General features: G+C 46.1%; 1 protein-coding gene and 1 non-coding gene across 2 annotated transcripts in view; both read right to left on the bottom strand.

Moving 5' to 3' along the window:
* Positions 1 to 3053: 3053 nt before the first annotated feature.
* On the bottom strand, positions 3054 to 3126 carry TRNAF-GAA (transfer RNA phenylalanine (anticodon GAA)). The gene has a single exon. It is a non-coding gene; the product is annotated as a tRNA-Phe (tRNA).
* Positions 3127 to 6896: 3770 nt separating this feature from the next.
* Positions 6897 to 27359, bottom strand: part of OSBP (oxysterol binding protein) — a 36105-nt gene continuing 15642 nt past the window's right edge. The window contains exons 8-14 of the mRNA XM_060606753.3: positions 22069 to 22314; positions 21671 to 21791; positions 12997 to 13100; positions 11658 to 11753; positions 10716 to 10897; positions 9346 to 9566; positions 6897 to 9247 (exon numbers count right to left, since the gene is read on the bottom strand). Of these exons, the coding sequence (XP_060462736.1) occupies positions 9105 to 9247; positions 9346 to 9566; positions 10716 to 10897; positions 11658 to 11753; positions 12997 to 13100; positions 21671 to 21791; positions 22069 to 22314 (1113 nt within the window). The 3' untranslated portion in view covers positions 6897 to 9104. The remainder of the gene's footprint in view (positions 9248 to 9345; positions 9567 to 10715; positions 10898 to 11657; positions 11754 to 12996; positions 13101 to 21670; positions 21792 to 22068; positions 22315 to 27359) is intronic.

Here is a 27359-nt window from a genome sequence, read left to right as displayed (position 1 = left end):
GCACAGGCTCGGAGACCACAATTCCGTGTTAAAGGTGGCAGGTGTCCCTTCTTCCGAGAAGCACCACTTCGCAGTCCCTTGTCCTCAGGTGCCCACCTCAAAAGAAGCACAAAGCGGAGGAGCTTAAAGAGGCGACCAGGGCTCGAGGGAGAAGCGCTAGCAGCCACCCTGGGCCTGGGCGCAGAGAGCGCGCCCCCGCCCCCTGCCCCGCCCCGCCCCCTCAGGCTCGGCCTCTGCGCACGCGCGCTCCGCCCTGCGGGGGCAAACCCGTCTCTTCACCAGGACACGCTACTATTTGCACATTACAGATGCCCTGCTGCCTTTCGGTTCTCTGGGTCTTTACACACGTTCCCTCCAACTGGCATGCTACCTTCCTTTCACTCCTTCCCCCTCGCCCGTCAGTTTAACTGCCGTCCTCCCTGGGTAGCACCTTCTGGTGACCAGCACCATCCCTAGCTTCTCCTTCCCTGCCCTTGTGGATCTGATGGGGAAAAAAACCAAACCCTGACCTTGAGAGGGAAAAATCATAAGATGGCCCACAGGACTGATAGGGAACTCCAGGCCCCGCCTGAAGACTCTCCTTCTGGGGTCTTCTTCCTGCCCCGCTTGCCTCGCACCATATTGCCACTAATGCGGAAGTAGCAGACTATACATTGTCCCCCCATATGCTTATGCTGGTGGCTCGGATCTTTGGAGAGACCGTCTCCCCTGAGCCCATCGATGTAAATCAACCTCCGATCCTCCAAGCTCTCCGAGTGCCGCTTGGTTCTTCCGTCAGCGATCCAGCCTGGTTCCGTAACAAATCTACTACACCCCAAACCTTTGGGAGCCTCATAACCAGTGCTTTAATAGAGGAATATTCAAGTGCTTTGTCAACACACATGGACAATTAGAACGCGGGCAGAGTAGAACGTGGTAGGGAAAAAAAGACATTAACTGGGTAGGTGGATGGCACCAGGGCAAGAATGGTGATTCAGGCAGACACCCTGTATTCTCTGAGCATCTTGCTTGGATCCCAAGTACTTCCCGCAGAGATCCTCCTTCTCTCCTCAGGCTGGAAACTGGGGAGGTCCGCAGTGAAAGAGAGAGATTTTAAGAAATTGGCCCACAATTGTGGGGGCTGGCAAGTGCAAGGTGGGTAGGCCGACAGACTGGAAATTCAAGTAAGAGTTGATGTTGTAGTCTTGAGTTTAACTTCAGGAAGGCAGCAAGCTGGAAGCCCACGCAGGTTTTCTATTTACCAGCTTGCAGACAGTGCCTTCTTCATCAGACGACCCCAGTCTTGGTTCTTAAAACCTTCAGATGACGGAACCGAGGCCCAGCCACATTCCAGAGCATCATCTGCTTTACTCAAAGTCTACTGATTTACATGTTAATCACACCTAAACACCTTCACAGCAAGCAACATCAGGACTGGTGTTTGGCTAAACAACCGCAGCCTAGCCAAGGTGACCTATAAAATTCCCTGTCACACATGCCAACGTACATCATGCAAACTCGGAACTACCCAGTTTATTGATACATCATTTTCTTTTCCTTCTTTTTGACCATCATTAGATTTCAAGAGTCCCTCATCAAAATGCATCCTTCCACCCAAGAACCCAAAGATGTGGGAGACAAAGCCCCTCATCAGCTAGCATATTGACACAGATGAACAGAAAGGGGAGGGCATATAAATAGGTTCCAAAGCAGTATTTCTCCATGTTGCCTTTCATCACATCTAGGGTTTTTAGAATATGAGAACTGAATCACCATTCTCTCTCCCCATGTCCCAGCCTGGCACCCAGCCCAAAAGAAGGCATGCCTAAGTGTATTTTGTTCCATTGCACTACCTTGAGTTGAGTGACTCATCATCTTAACAAGTTATAGTAATAATAATAATGACTATCATCATCATCATCATCATCATCCAGCCCAGAGCCTCCAAATTCCCCCTCTCCTTCACCCCCATCCCAGGCTAGTGTAAACAACTCTGGAAGCCTGGGTCAGGTTGGACGGTTTGATTCCCTGTGTTTCCTGGGAATCCCTGCTATGGCCTCCTCTGATGGTGATGGTCGCAAACCCATTTTGTGCATTTTGAGATTTTGAGAATAAGGAACTACCAGTCTGTTGTGCAAATCCGGATCATCCTGAGTAGTTTCTCAGTATAATTGCGGGGGCGCGGGGGGGCAGGGGGCGCATCGAGTTCAGAGCGTATGTATGTGTATGTGATGTCCAACAGCAGTTTGTGATTTACCAAATAAAAATTTAGTTACATTTAAGCTTCTGGGAAACGAGTGTGTACTTCGTATGATCCACGCGGTATTTGGAACATGCTTATACTAAAAAAAACATCTGTCCTTTCTTTGAATTTCAAATTCAATTGCGTGTCCTGGAATTTGATTTGGTAACCCTGCTGTAGACGTGAACCAGAGAGGGCTGCCCATACCACCGCACCATCACCACCACCACCACCAGCACCCAAAGCTGACCTAGGTGCTTGTTTTTGTTAAACCAGGTGGGCCAAACCGAAATCGAAGGTTTCCTTGGCGGAGAGAGAGCCCGGGATGTCGGCATCCCCATCGAGCCCCGCGCGCCCCGCGCTCCGCGCCCCCGCGCGTGGCAGCTGCGTGGCCGTCAAGCCCCCTGCGGAGCCCGGGCGCGCCAGAGGCTCCGACCCGCGGGGAAAGGTTCTACCTCCAGCAGCTCCCGGAACGTCGCTGGAAACAGGAAAGAAGAGAGAGGGCTAGACTGATCAAGCAAGCGAGAGTTGTGTAGTACGTGCGGAGAGCGTGGTCTCAGCCAGATCCAAGGTTAGGGAAGGGACCCTGACTTTAAACTGAGCAGTTTAAAAGCAACGACATATACTCCTTTTCGGTTTCCCATTTCCTCCCCTCCCTCCTTTCCTCCCCTCCCTCCCAGAGGGGAAAAAAAGGCCAGTCCCTCCGTGCCTACACCCCAAGCTCGTGTGCGTGGAAGATGCCCCCCAGGGTGGCAGCCTGGGATTCCTTCATTAGAAGACGTGTTCTGCTCCCTGGAAAGGAGCTGCCACTGGCAGTGACCTCTAAAACCACTGCCGAAACCCGGGATTGAACCAGGGACCTTTAGATCTTCAGTCTAACGCTCTCCCAGCTGAGCTATTTCGGCAGCTTATAAAAGCTGCTTTCCGTATTTCCATAATAAAATAGTATTTGTTCCGTTGTCACAGAAGAGGTCAGAATAGATTCAGCGGGAGGTAAGCATCTAGCAAATATTATAGAGGTGATAAAGCAAAGCCTCCCCGTGTATGAGCTAGAAATGACAAATAATTTTACATTTCTCAGTTGTTTGGACTCAAGAAACGTTATGGAACTGAACAGGACGGCCATGTGTAAAATGTGACTCTTCAGTGTCACCTCCAGATGAGGTATGTGTAGAGTCGCGGCATCTGTATGTTAAAAGCATTGATTTGCCAAACCTAAGTCGTGAAAATATGCCTCCGTTTTTGTAACCCCACCTGGACATCTTTAAACTCTCAAATATACAGACACTGTCAAAACATGGGATTGGCTGAGACTCTCTCAAACTCTAAGAAGCAAGCTGTGGTTTAATAATATCTCCTAATAGGTTAATTTTATTCCACCTATTTCATAACTTTGCATCCCTAACATTCACATGTATAAAATTGAGGTAGCCCTAACGCTAACTGAATCAGGCTCTCTGCAGAGGGGGCTCAGGACTGTGTACTTTGTAAATTGACCAGGTGAAATTTAATGTGCAGCCTCCCTCAGTCTCAGAAAAACTATTACCAAGAGATCTACACTTTCAAACGCTTACCCAACCTCTTCATGGGGACATCCAGCTCAGAATGTCCAAAAATGAACCGTCTTTCCCTCTAAACTTACCTTTCTATCACCTTCTGTCTGCATTTCCCGAGGCAGAAAAACACAATTTCCCTCTGCTCGCCACCCATAATCAGACCCAGGTGCTGTTCATTCAAGTTCAGTATTTCTGGGCTCCCTCCACTTCTCTTCATCCTCACACCTTCCCCAACCTCTTCATTGATCTTCCCACCTGTAATTCACTTTCCACACTGGAACCCATCACCCTGCTTAAAAATCCTGCACAGGCTCCCTACTTGAGAGCAAAAATGAAGACTTCTTTCTTCAGATAGGATATAGCCTTCCAGAAGCCCCTTGCTCTCTCCAGTGCCAGATCAGTGCTTTCTCCTTGACTCTGAAATCCAGCGACTCACGCAGCCACCCAAGCTCAGGATGCTTTCCTACACCGCTCTTCATCTTTGTCCACGCAGTGTTCTATACATTGCCCTTCCCTATTAAACCTCTCATCTCAGATACATTCTCCTCCTTCTAGAATTCCTCTCCGACATGTCTCCGTCGTCCCCCCGCCCCTGCAGGCTGGTGGCCCTTCTCCAGTGCTTTCACCAGCTCTTATTGCCTGTTTGTCAGAGCTCTTTCTCTCCACGTGTATCCTTAATGTATGTTACATAGCAGACTGGAGTCGATGCTGAAAGAGAAGGAAGAGAGAGAGGAGAGAGAGATAGGGAAGAGAAGAAAGAGAGAGAGAAAGCAAGCCATATCTCAGGGCCAATTGTTTTTTTTTTTATTATTTTTATTTTTATTTTTTTTTTAATTTTTTTTTCAACGTTTTTTATTTATTTTTGGGACAGAGAGAGACAGAGCATGAATGGGGGAGGGGCAGAGAGAGAGGGAGACACAGAATCGGAAACAGGCTCCAGGCTCCGAGCCATCAGCCCAGAGCCTGACGCGGGGCTCGAACTCACGGACCTCGAGATCGTGACCTGGCTGAAGTCGGACGCTTAACCGACTGCGCCACCCAGGCGCCCCTTTTTTTTTTTTTAAATGTTTTTATTATTTTTGAGAGAGAGAGCGAGCGCGCGCGCATGACGGGGGAGGGGCAGAGAGATGGGAACAAAGCTTCCAAAGCAGGCTCTGTGCTGACATCAGAGAGCCCAAGGCAGGGCTTGAGTTCATGAACCCTGAGCCACTAGATCATGACCTGAGCTGAAGTCAGATGCTCAACCGGCTGAGCCACCCAGGCCCCCCCCCCTCCCCCCCCCCCCAGGTTCTTCATTAACTTTTAAAATCACCTGGTTAAACTCAGATGTGATCTCTGCAAGGTTGTTTATAGGAGATTCTGAGCTCTTTAGTTCTTGCCTTGAAAGAGACCTCATCTGGCCACCCTGCCTCCTTCCCCTGAGGGATCAGTGTGAACTGAAAAGGTAGTAGGGAGGAAGGCCTGAGGAGAATAGAACTACCCATTACTTTATGAGCTTGGAAGGGAAAACCATGAGCGGCTTGGAATGCTTCCCACAGGGCAGGGCAGATCACCGGGCAAAAGCTTTATCAACTTTTAGAAGCAAGCTCTAAATTTTGACAGCAATCTTAGAGTTTCACAGGGTATACACCTTACAGTGAAAAAATTCCAAAGAAGATTTTTCTACACCTCTTTTTAGGGTTGGTTTTCATTTATCTTGCTGAAAGTAGAGTAGGCCCTTGCAATGTGTGGGACCTCAGAGGTCCCTGACAAGTGTACTCATTTGTACTTTTGCTGGGTCATCATTTTGAAGCATGAGTGAGTATGGTAGACCCTTCGGGATCCACATCCCAGCCAATCAGGTCACAGTAGCCCATGAAAAGACTAAAGAAAGGATCGTTACTATGTTCCAGCTACATCTGCCCCTTTTGGATGAAATTGTGGAGCACAGTGCTATTCAAGATTGCCGGATGTAGGTCTCACAAGTGCAAGGGTCTACTGCAATGTTTTTAGCTTGCCAGAAGAAAACCTGGTAAGTTGCTGAATTACCGTCAAGCCCGGAAGTGTGAATCAGGCAAATGACTTGAACAGATGAGTGGCCTTCCCAAGAACCAGGCTAGAACAATCCCTGGAGACACAGCTCATTTTTGTGGACTTGAGAGCCTTGGGAAATCAAGGAGCCTGGAGGCTGAACTTCAAGGTTGCTCTTTCCTGCAGATGGACCTCCAAGATGGCACTCTCCACATCACTAAGCCTCTGCATAATATGACCTAATCCAGGAGGAAATGACTTAACTGCCAGCTGCCTTCCAACCCACTTTCTCTTAGGACACAAGGTTGTAGGGGGTCACAGACTCGGTGGTCAGACAACCCAGCTTTGGATTCGAATGACTGTGACCAACCATGCGCTGTGTGACCTTGGGTGAATTTAGGTTTTTTTTTCTTTTTTTTCCCCCAGTGCCTTTCTTCATATTCAACACGACGATTCTAACATTTACCTCTTAAAACTGTGTGTGAGCCAGACAATGTTCAGAATCTCTAAGTTAGCCTGCTGGGCCCAGGAGCAGATGCCCAGTCACAGGACAGGGCCCAAGCCTGCCCTGATGTGCAACCTATCTGGGTCCTTTGATTCCTTTGCCCACCTCCTCCCTGCCCTGAACTTTACAGTGAAAACCTAACCAAGCCTTTTCACAGTCCTAATGCTCTCCAAGGCCTTTAAATCAATCCTCCATTGCTTACGTTTCAAAGTACAGAATTGAATCCCTACATGAAACAGCTAAGAATCTGAGAATCTAAATGGGCAAGAGAAATTACATTCAAGAAAACTTTTATTTTTCGGAGGTGAAACAGGCTCAACATCAAAAGCACTAGACACGATTCCCCTATAACCAAGGTGGGACGCTGACGGTTACATGCCATCAAAGCGGAAGGGCCTGTTGAAACTACTCTGCTGTCCACGGGGCCTTGAGAATGTTGCCAAATGGTTGGAACGCCTAGAAACCCATGCCCCATTCTTCTTTCAATTTCTTGCAAAGATCAGCTGCCTGCTTCCCAAGAACGAACCAGCACTGGGCCAGTCCTCCAGGCCCTCCTCCACCACTGCTTCCCTGGTGGGAGTACAAGTGAATCAGACAAACGATATGACTTTTTAAAAATTATTTAATTTAGTAGTTTTCTTGGAAAAAAAAAAATAAGGCAAAAAAAAAAAAAAACGAAAATATATATAGTTTTGTTTCAATGTGACTTCATTTCACCTGAAGGACTCAAAGCTTCTCCATTAGCAGGAATCTGACTGGGGATCAGGCTGGAAATGTAGTGCAGATGGTGAAGGAAGAAGGGGAGGGGCGGGGGGGATAAAGCAGAGCTGTTCAGTTTGGTTGAGGAATCCCCGCTCTGGCTGAAGTCCCCTGATTAGGTCACAGCCTTTACAGGCCTCCTGGCAAGAAGGCCCAGCGCAACCCCGTGCTTACAGTGGGAATTGGGGTCTTAGGAAACTCCCCAGCGGCTGCCCCTTTCTCAAGTGCATCACAGATAGGAAGGAAGGGATGGCGAGGAAGGAACGGGAGTACTAATTTGTCTAGTGTAAATCCCATTTCCGTGCAGGGATGGCTTCCTCTGGAATGATATTTCCCCCAGGACCCACACTGGCTGAGGCTCAGCAGTTAAGGAACAGAAACAAAAAACACTAACAAAAAGCATACAAGGAAGGCACCTCAATTTGTGATCCTCAACCAAGGGTGGGCTGCACAGGGGTAGATCTCTGAACAGGACAGCTAAAACAAATACAGAATACAAAATGAAGGAAGCCAAGGCCCGACAGGCGTGGTTCTCTCACCCACCCCAACATGACGGCACTTTCGGCCCCACGTCCTGGGAAGAAGTTTCTTTTGGGAATCAGCTGTGTGTGCTGCGATTTGGACAGACGCAGAATTAAACTGGAAATCACTGTCCTCTCTACCCACGCTCTTCCTAACAGAAGAAGGAAAAAAGGTGGGAAGAGTTAGGATTTCATTTTCAAGAGTCAGGCAATCAGGAGAGCAGAATCTAGACAGCAGTGGGCAGGCACTCCATGACAAAGACCAGGGATCGAGTCCCTGGTCAGTAACTGCCAGATGTGACCCTACGCACATTCTGGATCTGCCTGCCCCTAAAAGACGGAAGACAGGGGAGGCCCCAGCCCACATCAGTGTGTCCAAGAGAGAGTCTCAGGGAGACAAATGATACCAAAAAAACAAGATTCTTAATGGGAAGGAGGAAGATCAAACAAAAAAAATTAGATTTTTCTCTACATATATATAATATACAGGTATTTAACACATTATTCGAGAGGTGGCTCCAGTCCGTAGGGCTTGAGAGATGGTGAAAACTTTTGTTCCAAATTAAGTCCTTCTCTCAAATTCTGAAGGATGTCAGAATAGGGCAGGTAGTGCTTTGCTCTGCACGGGGGCCCAGACCCAAACTGGTATCGTGCTGAGAGAGAGGGAGATGGGGGTGGGGGCAAGAAAGGCGATGAAGGATGGGGGTGAGGAGGAACGGGGACGGCAAAGTGACTAGCGGTCTCTTCCATCCTGCTTTGTGTTCTCAGAAGTTCTCGGCCTGACGAAGTCCAGAAAACTCCCTTGTGAGGATAACGTGACCCTCCTACCAGCCACCAAAGCGGCCTCCGATCGCTGTCAAAGAGGGAGGACCGCAGAAGGGTATTTTACGTAAGATAGAAACTTCTAAGAATGTCACTCTGAATATTCCAACCTTACAGAACAAGCCCCCTCGCCAGCGTTCCGTTACCGCAGTTACCTCTGGGTGGACACGCCATTAAACTGACCCCGTCTGTGACCCCGCCTCGTAACACCACGCCTAAGCTCCACTGCAGTCATTCACGATGCCTCCGTTGGTAAGTCTTATGTGCTTCCTCTCTGAAGGAACTTCTAAATTCAGCTCTTGCTCTGAACAGCACCAAAAATGCCCCTGAATCATAATCTCATGCGGACCTTGGCTGAGCAGAATACTACAGGGGAGGGTGAATGACGTCATCTTAAAATGGGGGCAGAGGGAGAAGGAAGAGTCGAGAGTACTTGACTTTGCAGAAGGGCTGTAACGCTAACTTTCAGCCACTCACCCTCCCCCTTACAAACATAGGTATCTAGTATGTCGATTTCAGTTTCAATCAGCTAAGGCAACCAGCCAATCACCACCACTGGTGTCTGCTTCTGGTGATTGATTTGGAAAAAATGATTGGTTAAGACAGACAAACTGGAGGAAAGCACTTGGTAAGAGTCACAAATGCCAGCTTTCCCGCACATCCTCTGTCATTTTCTCCTTTGGATCCTCCTCCTTTTTGTTGCTGCCATTTCAGAAAATGTCCGGGCATGAGGTCCAGTCCTGTTTTTCTTTACATTCCCAGTATCCTCCCCTATAAATATGGGTTAACTCCTTGGTAACAGGGTCCTTCTTCCGCTCAAACCACAGTGCTTTATAGGGATCGTACGGTGTGCCTAAAGGGAAAGCGGGGGGAGAAAGCGGAATGAGAGCCAGAAACACACGAAGTGATTCTCCTCGCATCAAGAAAGAGAGTAGAAGGCAGGTTCGTTACCATCCTCTGTGGCTTTCATAGCTTCTGCTTCTCTCTTCTTCCTGGAAAGTCTTTGTTTTTCCTCCAGGCGCTGCTTCTCAGCATTGGCTTCATCCCAGCGCCCGTTTTCCATCAGTCTCTGGTCGGGCCGCAATCGGCTGTCTGTGGGGGCAGTGCCGCTTTCCCAGGCATTGAGCGTGAGAGCGAGCTCTGAGAAGTAGTACATGTTTTCTGCGTTCTTCCTGCAAGTAAAGGATGGGGAAGAGAAACGGTGATGCCAGAGCCCAGGGCCTCGTTAAGGAGCAACAACCCAAAGACGACCTCCCCGAAGCTGTTCTACAGATGGACAGACTCTAGGACCAGGTCAGGCTCCCCTAGTTAAGAGACCCAGACTGGACCATCCCCCATCCCCTCCCCTAGCATCACTTGTGCCAGCAGTCTGCTGGGCTTGTGCTGTGCTCAGCGGAGATTAAGAAGAATGGAAGGGAACATTCTGCTAAATGAACTTTCTTATTCCTATTTCCTTTGCTTTCTTTTTAACCTGTTCTGGGATAATCTTGCTGTTATTATACACTGACAGGAGCATGACAGGAGACAAATGGCCTCCGTCTTCATTCCTAATTCCCGTATATCATCTCAGAGACCTTTAGATGGCCACTGGGTTTCAGGCTAAATTGTTTTTTCTTTTAATGTTTTTTTTTAACATTTTATTTTTGAGAGAGTCAGAGCACAAGCGGGGGAGGGGCAGAGAGAGAGGGAGACACAGAATGGGAAGCAGGCTCCAGGCTCCAAGACATCAGCACAGAGCCGGATGCGGGGCTTAAACTCACGAACTGTGAGATCATGACCCAAGAGGAAGCTGGACACTCAACGGAATGAGCCACCCAAGCGCCCCTCAGGCTAAATTGTTAACAGGTGGTAGGCATCTTTCTCCTCCAGCCACTTCTGAAGAGGTTTGTTTGTTTGTTCTATTTTTGAGAGAGAGAGTGTGAGTGTGGGAGGGGCAGAGAGAGAAGGGGACAGAGAATCCCAAGCAGGCTCTGCACTGTCAGCACAGAGCCTGACGTGAGGCTCAAACTCATGAATGGTGAGATCATGATCCGAGCTCAAGTCAGACACTCAACCGACCGAGCCACCTGCTTTTGAATAGTTTTGCTCTAAATTATAAATATTTCTTGGCAGATGTGACTTGCTTTGTTTCAGCTTTCCTGACAAGGCACACTACAACTCAAATCATACAATGACCACCTTCTGGTTATCTCTCCAAAAGTTCTGATTTCCCTGGCTGATCCCTCACATAATTCAGTGGGAAGGAAGGCAGAAATGCCATCAACACTGCTCCAAGGTTGAGGTCAAAGTGTTACCTGGAGAGCCGGGATATGGATACTCACGGTAAAGGGTTCCTTTTCCATAGCATGACCCTGCTTTCCTCTGCCTCATGGCCTCTCTGTCGAGCATCACCCCCATTTTCCCCAATGACTGGTTGTACTTTGAAACAATCCATTTTTTCATCCCATGTCCCCAGAAGGGCAAAGTGAACTTTTCCTGATGGATCGGTCACTTCCCCGGTCACCTGCAAGGGTGGGGAGCAGGGCTTTGGAGTACGGCAGTCAGCGTGATGTAGCCTCCCTGACTATTCTGGCAACCAAAGTCCTAGGGTAAATATTGGTTAAATCCTGCTATGGCAAACACCGTGGAGCCACCCAGATTATTTTGGTATACTTTTTTGAGCTGTGTAAAATAAATGGCCATGAGCCGGGTTTCATCATTTTGTGGTATAGGGATTTTTGTTGCAATGATATATGCAGGGAAAGGATCTGACTGGTACTTGGAATTATGGTATTTTCTCCTCCCTGGAAGTCAGACAGCCACAAGCAGATTTAATCCCCGACTCTTCTTCACTGTCCATCAAAACTCATGGCACAATTCCACTGTGGTGGTGACGGAAGACTCGCACTTAGACCTCACAGAGGTCAAACTGCCCATCCTTCTTCCTGAAATCCTTTTACTGGCCCTTCCTCTGTGCTTCCCATTTCCAATCTCTCATTGCTCTTGACTTTTCCTTTCTTACTCAATGTCTTTCCCAGAAAAGAAAGGATTTGGTTTGGTAATGCAATCTAGTCTCCCTTCTTGCTGACTTTCTCCTTTACCTCTCCTTCCCTGCCGCCCTCCCCCTCCCCCCACCCCTGCCAAATCACCACATACATATTTAGGAGATGTAGATATATGTATGTTAGACTGTCTATCCATCCATTATCTACACCAACCCCAAAGGAGCAGGCTTTCTAAGAGATACACGCTAAGGAAAAACACTTAAACTCAACTTTTCTTACCTTTCTTGCTACATCACGAGAGAAGTAGCTATAAGGAACAAATTTAAGATTGCACTTGTCGCCCGTCTTGTGATTCACAATATCAATTTCACCCGACTAGAAAACAAAAGGCATCATGGATTGATTTCATTTATTTATTTGTTTATTTAATGTTTATTTATTTTTGAGAGACAGAGAGAGGGGGTGAGCGGAGGAGAGGCAGAGTGAGAGGCAGACATGATCCAAAGCGGGCTCTGTGCGTGCTGATAGCAGACAGCCCGATGCAGGGCTTGAACTCATGAACCGTGAGATCATGACCTGAGCCAAAGTAGGTCACTTAACTGACTGAGCCACCCAGATGCCCCTTATTTATTTTTAATGTTTATTTATTTATTTTGAGGGAAAGAGAGTGTGCAAGCAGGGGGAAGGGCAGCGAGAGGGGATCCCAAGCATGCTCCGTGCAGTCAGCACAGAGCCTGACACAGGACTTGCTCTCACAAGCCGTAAGATCATGACCTGAGCCGAAATCAAGAGTCAGGCACTTCACCGACTGAGCTACCCAGGTGCCCATGGCTTGATTTTATCAGTCCCAGGGGATCTGAATGTCTGCTAGACCCCATGCCTCATAATTCCTCACTTTTCCATCTTACACTCTCGGACTCCCTTGCTTACGGCTTCCGGTCTCAGCTGACCCGAGAAGCCATGGAACCTTGGTATTCAGAACCTTGGTATTCCAGGTTGGGATCAGGACCAAATGCCTTCTGGTTTTCTTTCAATTGTGTGTCACGTTAGGTGGCCTATGATATGCCCCTCAGCACATATGCTGATATTCACATAACGGTTTGCCTTTTCCAAACCAGGCCCTTGTCAACAAACTGACAAGTAATTAGATGTTATTTTAGTACAGTTCTTACACTTGTGTATTTTGTTACTTTTCAATCTCTACATATTTGTCATGGGTCTCCAGTGATACAGTAACTCTTTGAGGACAATGTCTTATCTGATTTTGTATCCCCAAGACTAGACTCTGCCTGGCAGTAAATGTCTGATGAATAACGAAAGGATGAAGAGTAGGAGCAGTGTTTATTATTTTCCTGTACTTTCATAGTAGCCGACACAGTCCTGATAGAGCAGTCATTGAATGAATATTATAAATTGGTCATTTACAAGTAAGAATTTGTGGTATAGAAACTCGGGAAGGTTGGGGTAGGGCTACTGGCTGAGAGCAATTCGTTGGGAGAGGTGGGTAAATCAGGGGCAAGTTCAATCTGGGGCAAGTTCACATGCCCTGGACACTGCAAAGACGTACCTAAGAAGGTATTCTTCTGAACTTCAGTACACTTTGGGCACCTCTGCTTACCTGATCTATCCACAACTTGCCCACGATAATGTTGTGCACCGTTGTGGTAACTTTTTTCCAAGTGTAGTGGTGCCCAGTTGCATGGAAAATACAGTGGATGCTACCTGGAAACAGAGAGAGGTACACAAATTAAGCCAAATGTTAGGATAATAGCATCACTTTAGGTACAAATAATAATGGATTAACTTTCTTCTATTAATATTTCTCACTTTGAAAACAATAAACCAAAAAGGATTTATAATTTTTTTTAATGTTTATTTATTATTGAGAGACAGAGCGTGAGTGGAGGGGGGGGGGGGCAGAGAGAGAGGGAGACACAGAATCTGAAGCAGGCTCCAGGCTCTAAGCTGTCAGCCCTAAGTGGGGGTCGAACTCACAAACCGCAAGATCATGACCAGAGCTGAAGTCAGATGCTTAACTGACTGAGCCACCCAGGTGCCGCTATAATCTTTTTTTTAAGTTTATTTATTTATTTTGAGAAAGAGAGAGCACAGGCAGGGGAGGGGCAGAGAGAGAGAGGGAGAGAGAGAATCCCAAGCAGGCTCCACACTCGGTGCAAAGCCCGACACAGGGCTCAATCTCACGACCCTGAGATCATGATCTGAGCCAAAATCAAGAGTTGGATGCTTAACTGACTGAGCCACCCGGGAGCCCTAGGATTTATAATTGTCTTAAATATTGGAAGCACTGATTGATTTTTTTCACCTGATTTTTAAATGTATGAATAAAATACACCTAAATGATGACAAACGCTGATAACTGATAGGGCTTAGCTAGGAAGCAACATTCTGCAATTGTAGAAATAAAAATGAAAGCAAAAGCTCCAATTCTTTTCACCAACTCTGCCTGCCCAGACCATCTGCAAAATTGACAGGAACAGGTCCAATCTGCCCCAATATGAAAAATGAAATAGAATTGTGGAAAGGAGCACACACTGGTCGTCAGGACTGGGGGCCAGGCCCTCTTGCTAGTCACCAGCTGTGTGACCATAAGCAAACCACTCTTCTAAAGGTCTTAGCAGTAAAGAAGGTGTAGTGGATAGAGAAGGGCTCTGGAGCCAGGAAGAACTGGATTCAATCCTGGCTCCACCACTCATTGGATGTGTGATCCTGGCTTGTGTAACAAAGAATTGGTCTGGTCTTCATCCATGGTTCCTGGGAGGGAACCTCTAAACCTTTGGAATTTCCTCAGTAATAGTAACGTCTGTGTTATTCATGGGGGCCCTGATAGTTTATGCCAAAGAGCCGACGTGGTGGACCCCTAGATAGCTTATGCTCAAGATGAGGCCAGGCCAGAAAGGCCAACCATGGAATTAAGAGACTTGGGGCTTTGAATCACTTGAAATCAGCCAGACCCCCCCAACCTCCTGGGAATGGTATTCCCTTCTCTGTAGGGAGGGAAGGAGGCCTAGATATTGAGTTCAGTCATGTGGCTGATGATTCAGTCATGCCTACCTAATGAAACCCTAATAAAATCTCTGGACAACGAAGCTTGGTGCAGCTTCCTCGTTGGTGAACATATCAATGTGCCAGGAGGGCTACGTGCCCTGATTCCACAGGAGAAGGCATGGAAGTTTATGTTCACGACCCTTGCAGACCTTGCCTTATATGTCTCTTCATTTGGCTGGTCCTGATTTGTACCCTTTATAATAAAACTGTAATGGTAAGAACAGCATTCCCCTGGGTTCTGAGTCATCTTGGCAAATTATCGAAACTGAAGCCAGTTGGTCAGAAGTACAGATGGCCTGGGGACCCCCAATTTCGTGGCTGGCATCTGATGTGAGGGCAGTCTTGGTGGAGACTGTGCCCTTAACTTATGGGGTCTGCATGAATCTGGGTGGTTAGCAACAGAACTGCATGAGAGTATTGTATCCTGGATAGGTTGTGTAATTTCCCCAGGCCTCTGCTTTATAATCTGTAGACGGGATAAACAGACCTTGTTGTGCAGCAAATGTCTGTTTATTTGTCCAGTAAAATACCTGAAACATCATGGGCACTCAGCAGATACAGTCTTCTCCTGTTCTTATGAGTTCATCTCAGACACCAAACCCAAAAGTGAGGTGAACAGAGGTGACTACAGATTCAAAACAATAAAAAAAAAAAAAAAAAAAAAAAAAAGGAAAGATACGCAACAGATACGTAGATCTTCACATATGTGCTGCGAATACGGTCACTTATGGGAGCGGAGAACTCTAAGCTCCCTCTGCAGCCACTAACGAACAGAAGACTAATTATGTGTCTTTCTCATACAAGAGACTAAAATAGCCCTGCTGGCTGCAGCAGCCATGATGACAATGACGCTAACGAGAACAGTAGCAGCCCTGCTGAGAGCACCTGCTGTGTCCCAGGCAGTAGGCTGAGCTACCGGTCTCTTCACACATGATCTCATTTGATCTCAACAGCCACCTTTCAAGTACCTGTGCTGCCCACACATCTCCTCAATCCCTCACTCAATACCTCTTCTGCCACCCCTGCCGTCTAAAGCCACTGTCATCTCTTGCCTGAAGCCAACAACTTTGTTTTGGTCCCAGCTTCGTCGGTCACCTGAGAGTCTCTGGTCAAAATGATCCGTGTCAAACATGTCCCATCAACACTGTGTCAAATCTCTCCATTTCTGCCCTCTGCAATTAAAACAGGACTCACCCCCTTCCCCTGGTGTACAAAACCCTACAAGAGCCGGCCCCTGCTGGTCCCTCAGATCGCACTCTGAAGCTGCTGGCGGCCTTGGTGCTTCTCGAGCATGCTGTGTCTGCTCCCCTCTCAGGGCCTTTCTTTTTAAGGGGTTCCCTTGCTGGGACACTTGTCTGCAGATCTTCTTCTGGTTGCTTTCTTTTTATTAGTTAGGTCTCTGCTCCAGTTGTCTCTTCAGAGACCATTTCCTTGACGACCTTGTCCAAGAAAGCACAAACACACTTGTTTCTCCACCGTTAACCCCTGTCTCCACTTGCTCTATCTCTTCATGGAATTACCACTAGATAAAAATTAAATATTCACGGACAATAATTATTACGGAGGTGTTTTTGGTTACTTTTTTTGTCTGCTCAAGAAATGGATGCCAGCTAAGCGAGGGCAGAGTGGCTCTGCTCACCACAACACGCCCACAGCACCTAGAACCGTTTCCGGCATACCGTGGGCATTCAGATACCTGTGGACACTTCGGCTGCAGGCACTGTTCTCCCCTGCCTTTGTTTCTACTGCTGCTGGAATGGATGCCACAAACTTTATGGCTTAAGACCACGCGGTTGTTAAACTGTTACAGTTCTGAAAGTCAGAAGTCTAAAATCAAGGTGTCGGAAGGGCTGTGTTCCCTCTGAAGACTCTATTAGAGATCCGTTTTCTTGCCTTTTCCAGCTACCTGAGGCCACCCGCATCCTCCAGGCTGTGGCATCTCTCTAGTACCACTCACACCTCTTGCTTCTGTTGCCACCGCCTCTGATTCTCTAGCCTCCCTCTCATAGAAACCTTTGGGATTGTACTGGGCCTATAGGAATACTCCAGAATTATCTACACATCTCAAAATCTTTAATTTAACCACACTGCAGCGTTCCTTTCACTATGAGCAGTCGTATAGTCAGGTTCCAGGGATTAGGATGTGGACATTATTCTGGGAGGAGGGAGCCTTATTCAGCCTATCATACACCCATTTTACCAATGAAGACTCTGAGCCCAGAGAGAAAGTAGTTTTTCCAAGGTCACACAGCTAGTGAACGCCAGAGCTGTGGATCAAAATAAGATCAGAGTATCTGTACTGCCTAGTACCATATCCTTGTGCCCCACCCTGTTGTTCTGCAGTGTCCCTTTCAGCTCCCAGGGATAGTGGGAAAACAAAGAAAGCCCCACGGGTGCCTTCCTTTATATAATATTTGTGTCTTGGAGACTTGGCAATAAATTAAAGATCTAAAAGTGGAGGTTCTTAAAATATTTGGAAAGGAAGATATCGCCACTTCAGAATGGTCAAGTAAAGGACTTCCATATTTCCTGTGCCTCAGGAAAATCAATTTTTTTCCAGTAAGATCGATTTAAGAACACTAGCAAAAAATTATCAGAATCAACTTCTTCAGAACTCTGGTAAAAAAAAAATGAGCTTTGTGGCATTTTAACTTGCCCTACTCCCATCCTCCTCTCCCCAGCTCGGCAGTAGCCTTAAAAACCAGTAGCCTTACAATCACGGCAGAAGTGAAAACCAGGAAGCAGCCTAGCAAACACTGGAGGGAGCAGATGGTATAAAGCTCCCCAAAAGCCTGATCTCCAAGAAACTGTCACTATCTGATCTGTCTGGTGGTTCCTCTTAAATTCCCACTCCTAGGACTCTGACCTGACTCAGCCCCTGCTCCCCTCAAACAGCCTTTTCCTAGTGGCGATGATCAAAATAACGAATGGCAATTGTTTAACACAGTGGCTGCCTGAGGCAGTGTTCACAATTGGGGCAGTTAATAAATAGTGGACCCAAATCCCAAATCTGATGAAAAACATTAATCTACATATCCAAGAGGTACAACAAACTCCAACAGGATAAACTCGAAGAGCACCACACCGAAACCCATCACAATCAAACTACTGAAAGACAAAGAGAAAATCTTCAAAGTGGTAAGAGAGAAGTGACACATCACATATAAATGACCCTCAATAAGATTATCAGAAACCTCAAAGGCCAAAGGCAGTGGGATGACATATCCAATAATGCTGAAGGAGAAAAAATTATCAAACCAAGAATTCTGTATCCAGCAAAACTATCCTTCATAAACAAAGAAAAACTTCAGACATTTCCAGACAAACAAAAACTGAAAAAATTCATAGCTGGCATACCTTCCCTTCAAGAAATATACCAAAGGAGGGCCCCCCCCCCCCCCCCAGATGGTTCAGTTGGTTGGGCATCCAACTTCGGCTCAGGTGATGATCTCACGGTTCTTGAGTTTGGGCCCTGTGTCAGCCTGTCTGCTGTCAGAACAGAGCCCACTTTGGATCCTCTGTCTCCCAATCTCTCTGCCCCTCCCCCGCTTTCTTTCTCAAAAATAAATAAACATCGGGCACCTGGGTGGCTCAGTCAGTTGGGCGTCCAACATCAGCTCGGGTCATGATCCATGGATCGTGGGTTCAAGCCCCACATTGGGCTCTGTGCTGATGGCTAAGAGCCTGGAGCCTGTTTCAGATTCTGTGATTCTGTGTCTCCCTCTCTCTCTCTGCCCCTTTCCCATCTCTCTCTCTCTGTCTCTCTCTCAAAAATAAACATTGAAAAATTAAAACAATAATAATAAAAATAAATAAACATTTAAAAAAAGAGGAAGAAGAATGAAAGAAATACACCAAAGGAAGTCCTCCGGGCTGAGATGAAAGGGCACTGGACAGCAACTTAAATCTACTTTATGAAGAGACTGGTAAAGGTTAACTATAATTAAACTATTAACGAAAAAAAGAGTATGACTGTATTTTTTGCTGGCAACTCTTTTTTCCAATGCATGATTTAAAAGACACCTGCATAAAGCAACAGTTATAAAACTACACTGGGGGCATTCACTTTCGAGTGTCCCTTCTCTGTAAAGAGAGCTTTCCTACTGTTCTTCTTTTCTAATCTTATACTCTAATAAACTTTTGCCTGCTGCTAAAAACAAACCAAAAAACCTATAATGATGGGATTATAATGTATAAAAGTCATAATTTACATGAAAATAAAAGCACAAAGGAGGAAAGACATAATGGATCCATATAGCTGCAAAGTTTTTGTACACTATTGAAATTAAATTGGTATCAATCTCAACGAGATGCTTAGATGTTAATTGTACTACCCAGGATAACCACTAGAAAAATACCTTTAAAAATATAGTAAAAGAAACAACACGAGAATTAACATGGTAAATTGAAAAATATCTATTTAACACAAAATAAGGAATTAAAAAGGAAGAGAGGAACAAAAAAGACAGAGGATATATAGAAAAAAAAAAAAAAGCCAAAATAGCAGATGTAAATTCTACCTAATCAATAATTATATTAATTATAAGTAATCACTCTAATCAAAGAGTAGAAATTGGAAGAATGGATAAAATATATCAGGGGAATTTTTTTTTTTTACTAATGTGTCATTCAGGAGCAAATTCAGGGTCCATGGAGCCCAGTAGTGTGTCACTGATGCAGAGATCAACAGACTGAGTTGAGTTGTTTCATTCATATTCCCAAATTGTGGTTCTTCTTGGGTTAGAGAGCTCCAAAACTACAAAATAAAACCCACTTAAATGTGTCTCTTTAGGGGCACCTGCCTGGCTCAGTCGGTGGTCATGATCTCGGGGTCATGAGTTTGAGCCTCACGATGGGTATAGAGATTACTTAAAAATAAAAATCTTAGGGGCGCCTGGGTGGCGCAGTCGGTTAAGCGTCCGACTTCAGCCAGGTCACGATCTCGCGGTCCGTGAGTTCGAGCCCCGCGCCAGGCTCTGGGCTGATGGCTCGGAGCCTGGAGCCTGTTTCCGATTCTGTGTCTCCCTCTCTCTCTGCCCCTCCCCCGTTCATGCTCTGTCTCTCTCTGTCCCAAAAATAAATAAAAAACGTTGAAAAAAAAAAATTAAAAAAAAAAAAATAATAAAAAAATAAAAATCTTAAAATAAATGTGTCTCAACATTAATGCTACCACCTGGTTCCAGTGCCCTGGCACTTGATGAGCAGATTCACATGTATCCTCTGCCACTATCTTCATCATTTTGTACACTTCCGATATGTTTTCCAGAAGCGTTCTTCTTTCCAGACTGCAGGAGTTCTAACTTTTCTACCCTACTTTACAAGGAGACTCAGACTTTCTGCCACCACCTCAAAAACCATCTGTCTGCTTACTCTCTCACAACTCTGTCCATAAATCGTTCTTCAGTGACAGCTACTGGCTAAAAAATTTACCCTAGGGGAGTCGAGTGCCACTGCAAATGCGAAAATTTCACTGCAGGACTCTCCTTCCAATTCACTGATCCAAAAATGTTAAATACAGCCATCCCCAAGGCCAATGTCTGGAAATCCCACTCTCTGTACTTCAGTTTCTGGTCACTATGTCAATTCTTTGTTCGGTCTCCCCATGAAGGCTGGGATCTTTGTTTTGCTCACTTATACTTCCCGCCTGGTCCACGGTGGGTACTCAGTATCTAATGGATGAGGGAACTTAAGGCAACAGCACATCCTGGTGACCTGAATCCTTAAATAGCCATAGGAATGGAATCCTTTCAAAGGTAATTTTTAACTCTAAAAAATTAGATCCACCACATATATCATATTCAAATATTTACCCCTCAAAGGACTCCAGATTAGACCACTCATAGACAAATGTATAGCAGATCACTGGTAGATTTACTGCTATTTTACTGCTATTTATTAGATTTATTGCTACTTTAAAAAAATGAATACAACCCTCCTTAGAATTAAATATAACCTGTCCCTTTGGAGATCCTCACCAGGCCTCTGAAACTCTTCTCCATGGGGGAAAAGTCATATTGCAACAGGACCACTAATATCCTAGTTGTGCAAATTAGGTAAGAACATCCCAAGCATTTACTACCCTCAACCTAATACTTGTGAAATTATTAGCATCAAAGACAATTAAGCAATTGGAACCGTTTTCAGGGCCTTGGTAAATAAACATTAAGAACAAAATCATCGTCACCTTTTCATCTAAGATCTTTTTGCATATTAACCATGAAGCGGTAAAGCTAACATTCCATTTTCTTTTCTCCTTTTAATATATTCCCAACGTTTCTGGGTCTGGTCTCTGGCTACTTTCTAGTTTCTAGGAAATTTCTATACCTGCTATATTTTGTATTTCTGAGAGAAAGGGGAATTTACTAAAGAAGACAACTCTAGCCACGTGCTACGGCTAGGCCTCATGGAAGACTAGAACCAGGAAATGGAAGGCCACCAGGAGCTCAGGCAGTTCCTGGCAGCTCTGTTTCTAGGGAGGTTCTACTTGGTTTCTCTCTTTCCGCTCGTGTTTCTTTTTCGGCACTCACTCTTCTGGACACACACGGCCAAATGTGACTACTCTGGTTCAAGTGAGCGTCGGAGAATCTCTAGAACGCTTTGTGAACAATCTCATTTCCCCTAAAGTGTAGAGACTCTCCAACACTGCAAATCAGGATGCCTATTCCCAGGCCTGATCTTTCTGATCTCGGTGCAAAATTAACTTATAATCCAGTAAGATCTTTTAAAACAAAGTTTCATCCTACCTGGAGTTCGGCCAATACATCAATGATACCTAACCCTTCCGGTGGTGAAGAGAGAGGGGAGAAAGGAGAGGAAAAGGGGAGGGACCGTCTGAGAGACCTAACCTTGCAGTCACAAGACTTCTGATTTACTGAGTAAATGGACTGGTATGAAGTACATTGCCAGTGTAACACAGGAAACAACACTGGCTGATAGAAAAGGCGTTAAGCATGCTAGAATATGTATTCTAAAACAGTGCTTAAAGATTTACTAAATATAGCTAAGAAGATAAAGAATTCATGCCTGGATGGATCCTTAAAGAGCCTCCTGGCTCCTCACTCATTTGATAGCTGAGAAGTCAAACGAGCTGTCCAGAGCTAGAGAGGATGGTTCAGTGCCCAAATCAGACTTTCAGTCTCCTGACTCCTAAGCCAGGGACCACTTCCATCATGCCAGAAAATCTTTCACTCCTGGAGGACTAATTCTTACAAGGATGGCGGCCTTACCGAGGGGCATAATGGAGAGGTATTTGCCTCGGAACTTGCTGGTGATTTTGATTTCCTGACGCAATGTCCAGCCATTTTTGGACTCGGCATGGTGTGCAGCAGCAGGGGGATGATGACTCACCTTGAAGAAATCAGTGGTTCAAATTAAAGAAGAAAGGAGAAGGAAAAGATGCTGCCTACGAACTGGTGATAAACACCCCGAAATCACACTTGACACTTTTATCCCCACAACAGTAGGTGAATACCAGGGCCTCCAGTGTTGAAGCCCTGAAGGAAAAGAGACGGCAGTCTGGGATGACAGGGACCTATTTCTGCAAAGAGGACACCCAGGGGGATCAACTGAAAAGTCACCCCTTTCTTCAAAAAGTAAACGCATCACAGTCCTGAGGCTCCTTTACCTGCTCACAGAGGGATCGGTACCCGTTCTCCTCTAATCTGTCCAGCTCGAAGGTTTCCCCAAGGAGTGGGTTGAATGGCTTGCTGGTACGGAAGACAGTAGTGGAGTAGGAGGACACGGTGAAAGCTGCAACATAACAGAGCTGTTCTAGAGAGTTCTCACATTTTGCAGCTCGGTCTAACAGCTCGTGGTATTCCAGATCTTCAGTAAGGCGCTGAAGCATGGATAAGGGCTCGTTAAAGTTCACCTGTCAGGAAAAGAACAGATATAAAAACTTTGCCCACACATCCATAAGAGACCGTTTAATTGTTTTGCAGGTGGAGAGACATATCAAGATGTCAAGATGATAAAGCAAATCACTGGGAAGAGAAGAGGCCTTTGCTCAGGAGACCAGCTCTGAGATCTAACCTACAAACAACCCTCTCTCCCTGGTCAACTGACCCTGTCATTGAGCAAGATACATTACTGTTTTCATTTATTTCACTAACTGTATGCTCTTTGAGATGGGAACCGTGCCTCTCTGTTCATCACTGCATAGCCATGAGCTATCGATGCCTCACCCACGGGAAACGGTCATCAAATAGGTACAGAAGGAATGAACCAAAGAGGAAATGTATTTTAGCACAAGTATACCCAGAGAGGAAGTGAGGTATTTAAAATTCTTGAGGGTTGGGGCGCCTGGGTGGCTCAGTTGGTTAAGTGGCCGACTTCAGCTCAGGTCATGATCTCACGGTCCGTGGGTTCAAGCCCCGCGTCGGGCTCTGTGCTGACAGCTCAGAGCCTGGAGCCTGTTTCAGATTCTGTGTCTCCCTTTTTCTCTGACCCTCCCCTGTTCATGCTCTCTCTCTCTCTGTCTCAAAAATAAATGTTAAAAAAAAATTAAAATAAAATAAAATAAAATTCTTGAGGGTGAAAAGAGAGGCTGATAAATTATAAGTACAGGCACGTCCTGACTGGTGAAAAGAAAACATTACAAAAGTTAGCTTCTACACCCCAGAGGAGATGATTGTGAATTATTGATTGAGTTCTACATCAGGCCAGGATTCTGATTTCTTCCCTGAGGCTGGACAGTCGTGTTGTGGACCGGAGTGCTCATGATGGAGGCTGACAGGGGACTGAGTGTTTCTGCCTTTCAAGTTTTAGAGCCAACTTAGGGCTTTCAACCACAGGATCAAGTGTCTGTGTGTGTGTGTGTGTGTGTGTGTGTGTGTGTGTGTGTGTGTGTGCGTGCGCGCGTGCGCGCGTTTCTGTCAGGAGGAAGATATTCATTCATTCACTTATGCATTCCACAAATATTTACTGAGCCCTCATGTGTTCCAGACCCTGTACTACCCACTAGGTACGGAGAGAAGTGAACAAAAGAGACACTGTCTCTCCATCCCCACAGGAGTTAACTTCTAAACTAACCGTTTGGAGTTTAAGATGACTTTACTACTTAAAAAATTACTGTAAAAACAGGTTAGGTTCCCAGGCTACCCCATAAAGCTTTACAATTTATTTAGCTTTACAATACAGCAATATCACTGAACAAGTGACATTAGCCTGAGTTCTGAATCCAGAGAAGACAGGAAGGAAGAAAGCAACTCCCTTTTCACTGGGAGCCGGCCTAGAGAAATATTTGTTAAGACAAAAACACTTCTCTTTCCTATGCTCTTTTTCTCTATTTTTGTATTCTGTATTTTTGTACAACCTTCTACCCACCAACCCCTGAGCCACATACTACTATAATATTTGACTGTCCTCTCAATTGTGAAGGGTCTTATAATTTTTACTATAACCAACTTTAAAAACAAAGTATAAAGGAAAACATCTACCTGAGATATCGTCACTCAAAGAGAACCAGTATTAATATTGTTTGTTTCTATGCATCTATACATTTAAAAATAAATAAATAAATAAGTAAATAAGCTCGAGCCTACTTTTTCTCTGAGAAATATACCCAGCATTTATCTGGGAAAATTCCTCAGCGAATGCAGAGCCATCTAACATTAGAATACTCCTCTTGGGGCACTTGGGTGGCTCAGTCAGTTAAGCGTCCAACTTCGGCTCAGGTCACGATCTCATCGTTCATGGGTTCAGCCCCGCATTGGGCTCTGTGCTGACAGCTCAGAGCCTGTAACCTGCTTCAGATTCTATGTCTCCTTCTCTCTCTGCCCCTCCCCCACGCCCCCACTCATGTTGCCTCTCTCTCTCTCTCTCTCTCAAAAAAAAAAAAAAAAAAAAAGTTAAAAAAAACAACGCTCCTCTTTTGGGAAGTAGGATCTACCCCTGCCTCAACTAAAAAGGGCGCCACACTCCAAAACCATCTTCTCAACACTGAGAGACACTTAGAGAAAACCAGTGGAAGAAAAACGGACACTGAGGGGGTAATGGACTAACACAGCTCAAATCCTCAAGAGCCTTTTTTACAGAAGGTCCTTAGAAACTAGGCCAACAAAATCTCTCATCAGCAGAATTACAGGCCACACGAAGTAACACTTCCATGCGTGTTGAGGAAAACGAGACGGGCAATGTGTTCCACCGATGGCTACGAGACACATGGCACACAGCCTGGGGCTGGAATCGGTGCAGCCTTAAGCCCTCGCCGTTCTCACTCGCACAGCCCTGGCCCCCAGCAACTGTTCCAGGAACCAGAGTTTCTCTAAAAGCGCCAAACTTTCCATATTGGTCACTTTATCACCCAGAAGCCCAACAGGGAAACAAACGAACCTGCAGATTTAAAGCAGAAGGAAGGAGGGAATTTGGTACTAGGCTGATGGAGGCTCAGGCAGCCAACAAAGACAACCCTAGAGATTCCAACAGCAGGAAGCCACGGGCTCTGGGCTGGAGGAACAAAGGGAAGCGGTGGGAGGACCAGGGCTCAGGGCGCAGAAGCTGAACCTGGGCCGGGGGGGATGGGGCAGTACCCTGGGGTCCCTCCGCCTCTCTCGCTCCAAACTCGCGCTCGTGCCTTGCACTGGTGGAGCCCAACTGGACGCCAAGGCACAGAAGCCTGAGAAACCGCCTGGAGGAATCGACTCTCCTGTGACACAGCATAAAGCAGGGAAGGGTGAGGACTAGAGTTTCAGGCAAACAGGTCCAGGACTGCACAGCCCTAGTGGCAAAGTCAACAAGGAACTACTGGTAAAGGAGAGAGAGGTCACCGAGACTCAGAAGTTATTTCTAAGCAGAAACTGCACTTTTCTTTCTTTTAAAAAAAGGTTTTTTTTCCAATGTTTATTTATTTTGAGAGAAAGAAAGAGAGAGCGAGAGGGGAGGGGCAGAGAGAGAGAGGGAGACACAGAATCCGAAGGCTCGAACTCGTGAGCCGTGAGATCACGACTTGGGTCGAAGTCAGACACTCAACTGACTGAGCCACCCAGGCACCCCAGGAACCTTATTTCTAAGGCTGCAATGGCCTGCCTTTCCAGCCCACCTTCCCACTACTTTCTGCAAGGCTCCAGGGCAGGTGGGGTTCTTTTTAGGCCCCTAGTGAACCAATTGTTTTATGTGTCTCTAACATGCTAACTCATGGCCTTTTCTTGTCTGGAGATTGACATTTTCTTACACACCTACCTATAAATCTATTTGTTTTCTTTTTCTTTTGAGAGAGAGAGAGAGAGAGAGAGAGAGAGAGAGAGAGAGAAAGTGCATGAGCTGGGCAGAGGGGCAGAGAGAGAGAGAATCCCAAGCAGGCTCCATGCTCTGTGCTGAGCCTGATGTGGGGCTCGATCCCACGACCCTGGGATCATGACCTCAGCTGAAATCAAGAGTCGGACACTCAACTGACAGAGCCACCGAGGTGCCCCTAAATCTCTGTCTTCTAAGACCAGTTAATGAATCACTTCAACATCTACTGAATGGTATGTATGTATGTGCCAGGCACCGGCTAAGCATCAAAGATACGAAAACCAACAAGACACAGTCTCTATAGACCATGAGGAACACTGTCTGTGGAGAGGCAGAAACCACGCTCTGGTCCATAAGACCCAAGAGGGGAGGGAATACTTTCTGCATTTTCCCCGCTCTCCATTCTGCCCTTCTTCTGCAAGAAATAGAACCCCCCAATTGTTAACGAGGTCCTGCCACTGAAGGTAGGAGTTTTCACTTTCGGCCTCTTTTCCAGCTAGCTGTGGCCATAGAACTAAATTCTGGCCAAAGAGACTAAAGTGAAGATAGTTTATGTAATTTCCAGGAAGCACCCTGAAAAGGTAGGACATGCTCTTCTCTTTCCTTCTTCCTTCTGGCTGGAATGAGAGACACTGAGGGTCCCAGCAGGAGCGGCCACTTCAGACCTAGGAACTGAGGTCCTAGCAGGGCAACAGGACAGAAAGAAGCCTGGTCCTGAGAGTGTGGAGTATGGCACGGGCCCTGGATCACCTACTTCTGGACTTTAACATGAGAATGAGTTAAGCTAATATTTGTTTAAGGCAGGGGTTGGCCAGCTTTTTCTGTGAAAGGCTAGATAGTAAATATTTACATGGCCCTCAAAGCCTAAATATTTACTATCCCATATGACACTGCCATGTGGCCTGTTACACTGACCCAACACGGCTGGTGCAGGATGGAAGCAGACACAGACAACACATGATGCATGAATGAGCATCACCGTGCTCCAATAAAGCTGGAGGGTCATGAACATCAAAATTTTACACAATTTTCACATCATGAAATATTATCCTCCCTTTGATTCTTTGGAAATATTTAAAAATATAAAAACTACTCTTAGCTTGCAGGCTGCACAGGTGGCAGACAGATTCGCCCTTGAGGCCCACCGCTGGCTGACCCCGGGGTTTACGCAAACAGATTTGAGATGTTTCTTTACACTGACCCTATACCTAACTGACACACCGGCCCAACACCAGGCAGATCGTAGGCACTCAGTAAATGCTTATGTAATCTACAAGCAACGGAACCTGTTGGAACACAAGGGACAGCCCTCCCACCCTGACCGGACACACGGTGAAAGCTTGCTAAAAAAGATGATGCCATAGCTGAATCCTGAAGAAAAGAGTATTAGCCCTGGGAAAAGAAAAACGGCACGGGTGGGTGGAGAGCAGATGTAAGTCCCGGCAGAAAGAGCAGTCTGTGCAAATGCCCTGCGGGGGAAAAAACCAAGATGCCTCTGCATGTCTGAAGGTAACTGAGTGACTAGACGGCCAGTGTGGGTGGAAACTGGTCCAAGAGAGGAAGTATCAAGCCCACTGAGGAATCTGGACTATGCTCAAAGCAAAAAGGATCCAGCTAAGGATTTTAGGCTAAGGAGTGACATGACTACTTTTGTAATTTTAGAAAAGCCATTTTCAGGGGTGC

This window comes from Panthera onca, chromosome D1, assembly GCF_046562875.1.
Source record: "Panthera onca isolate mPanOnc1 chromosome D1, mPanOnc1 haplotype 2, whole genome shotgun sequence".
NCBI lineage: Eukaryota > Metazoa > Chordata > Mammalia > Carnivora > Felidae > Panthera > Panthera onca.
Note: the sequence above shows the minus strand (reverse complement) of the source record. Positions and strands in the feature narration are given on the sequence as shown.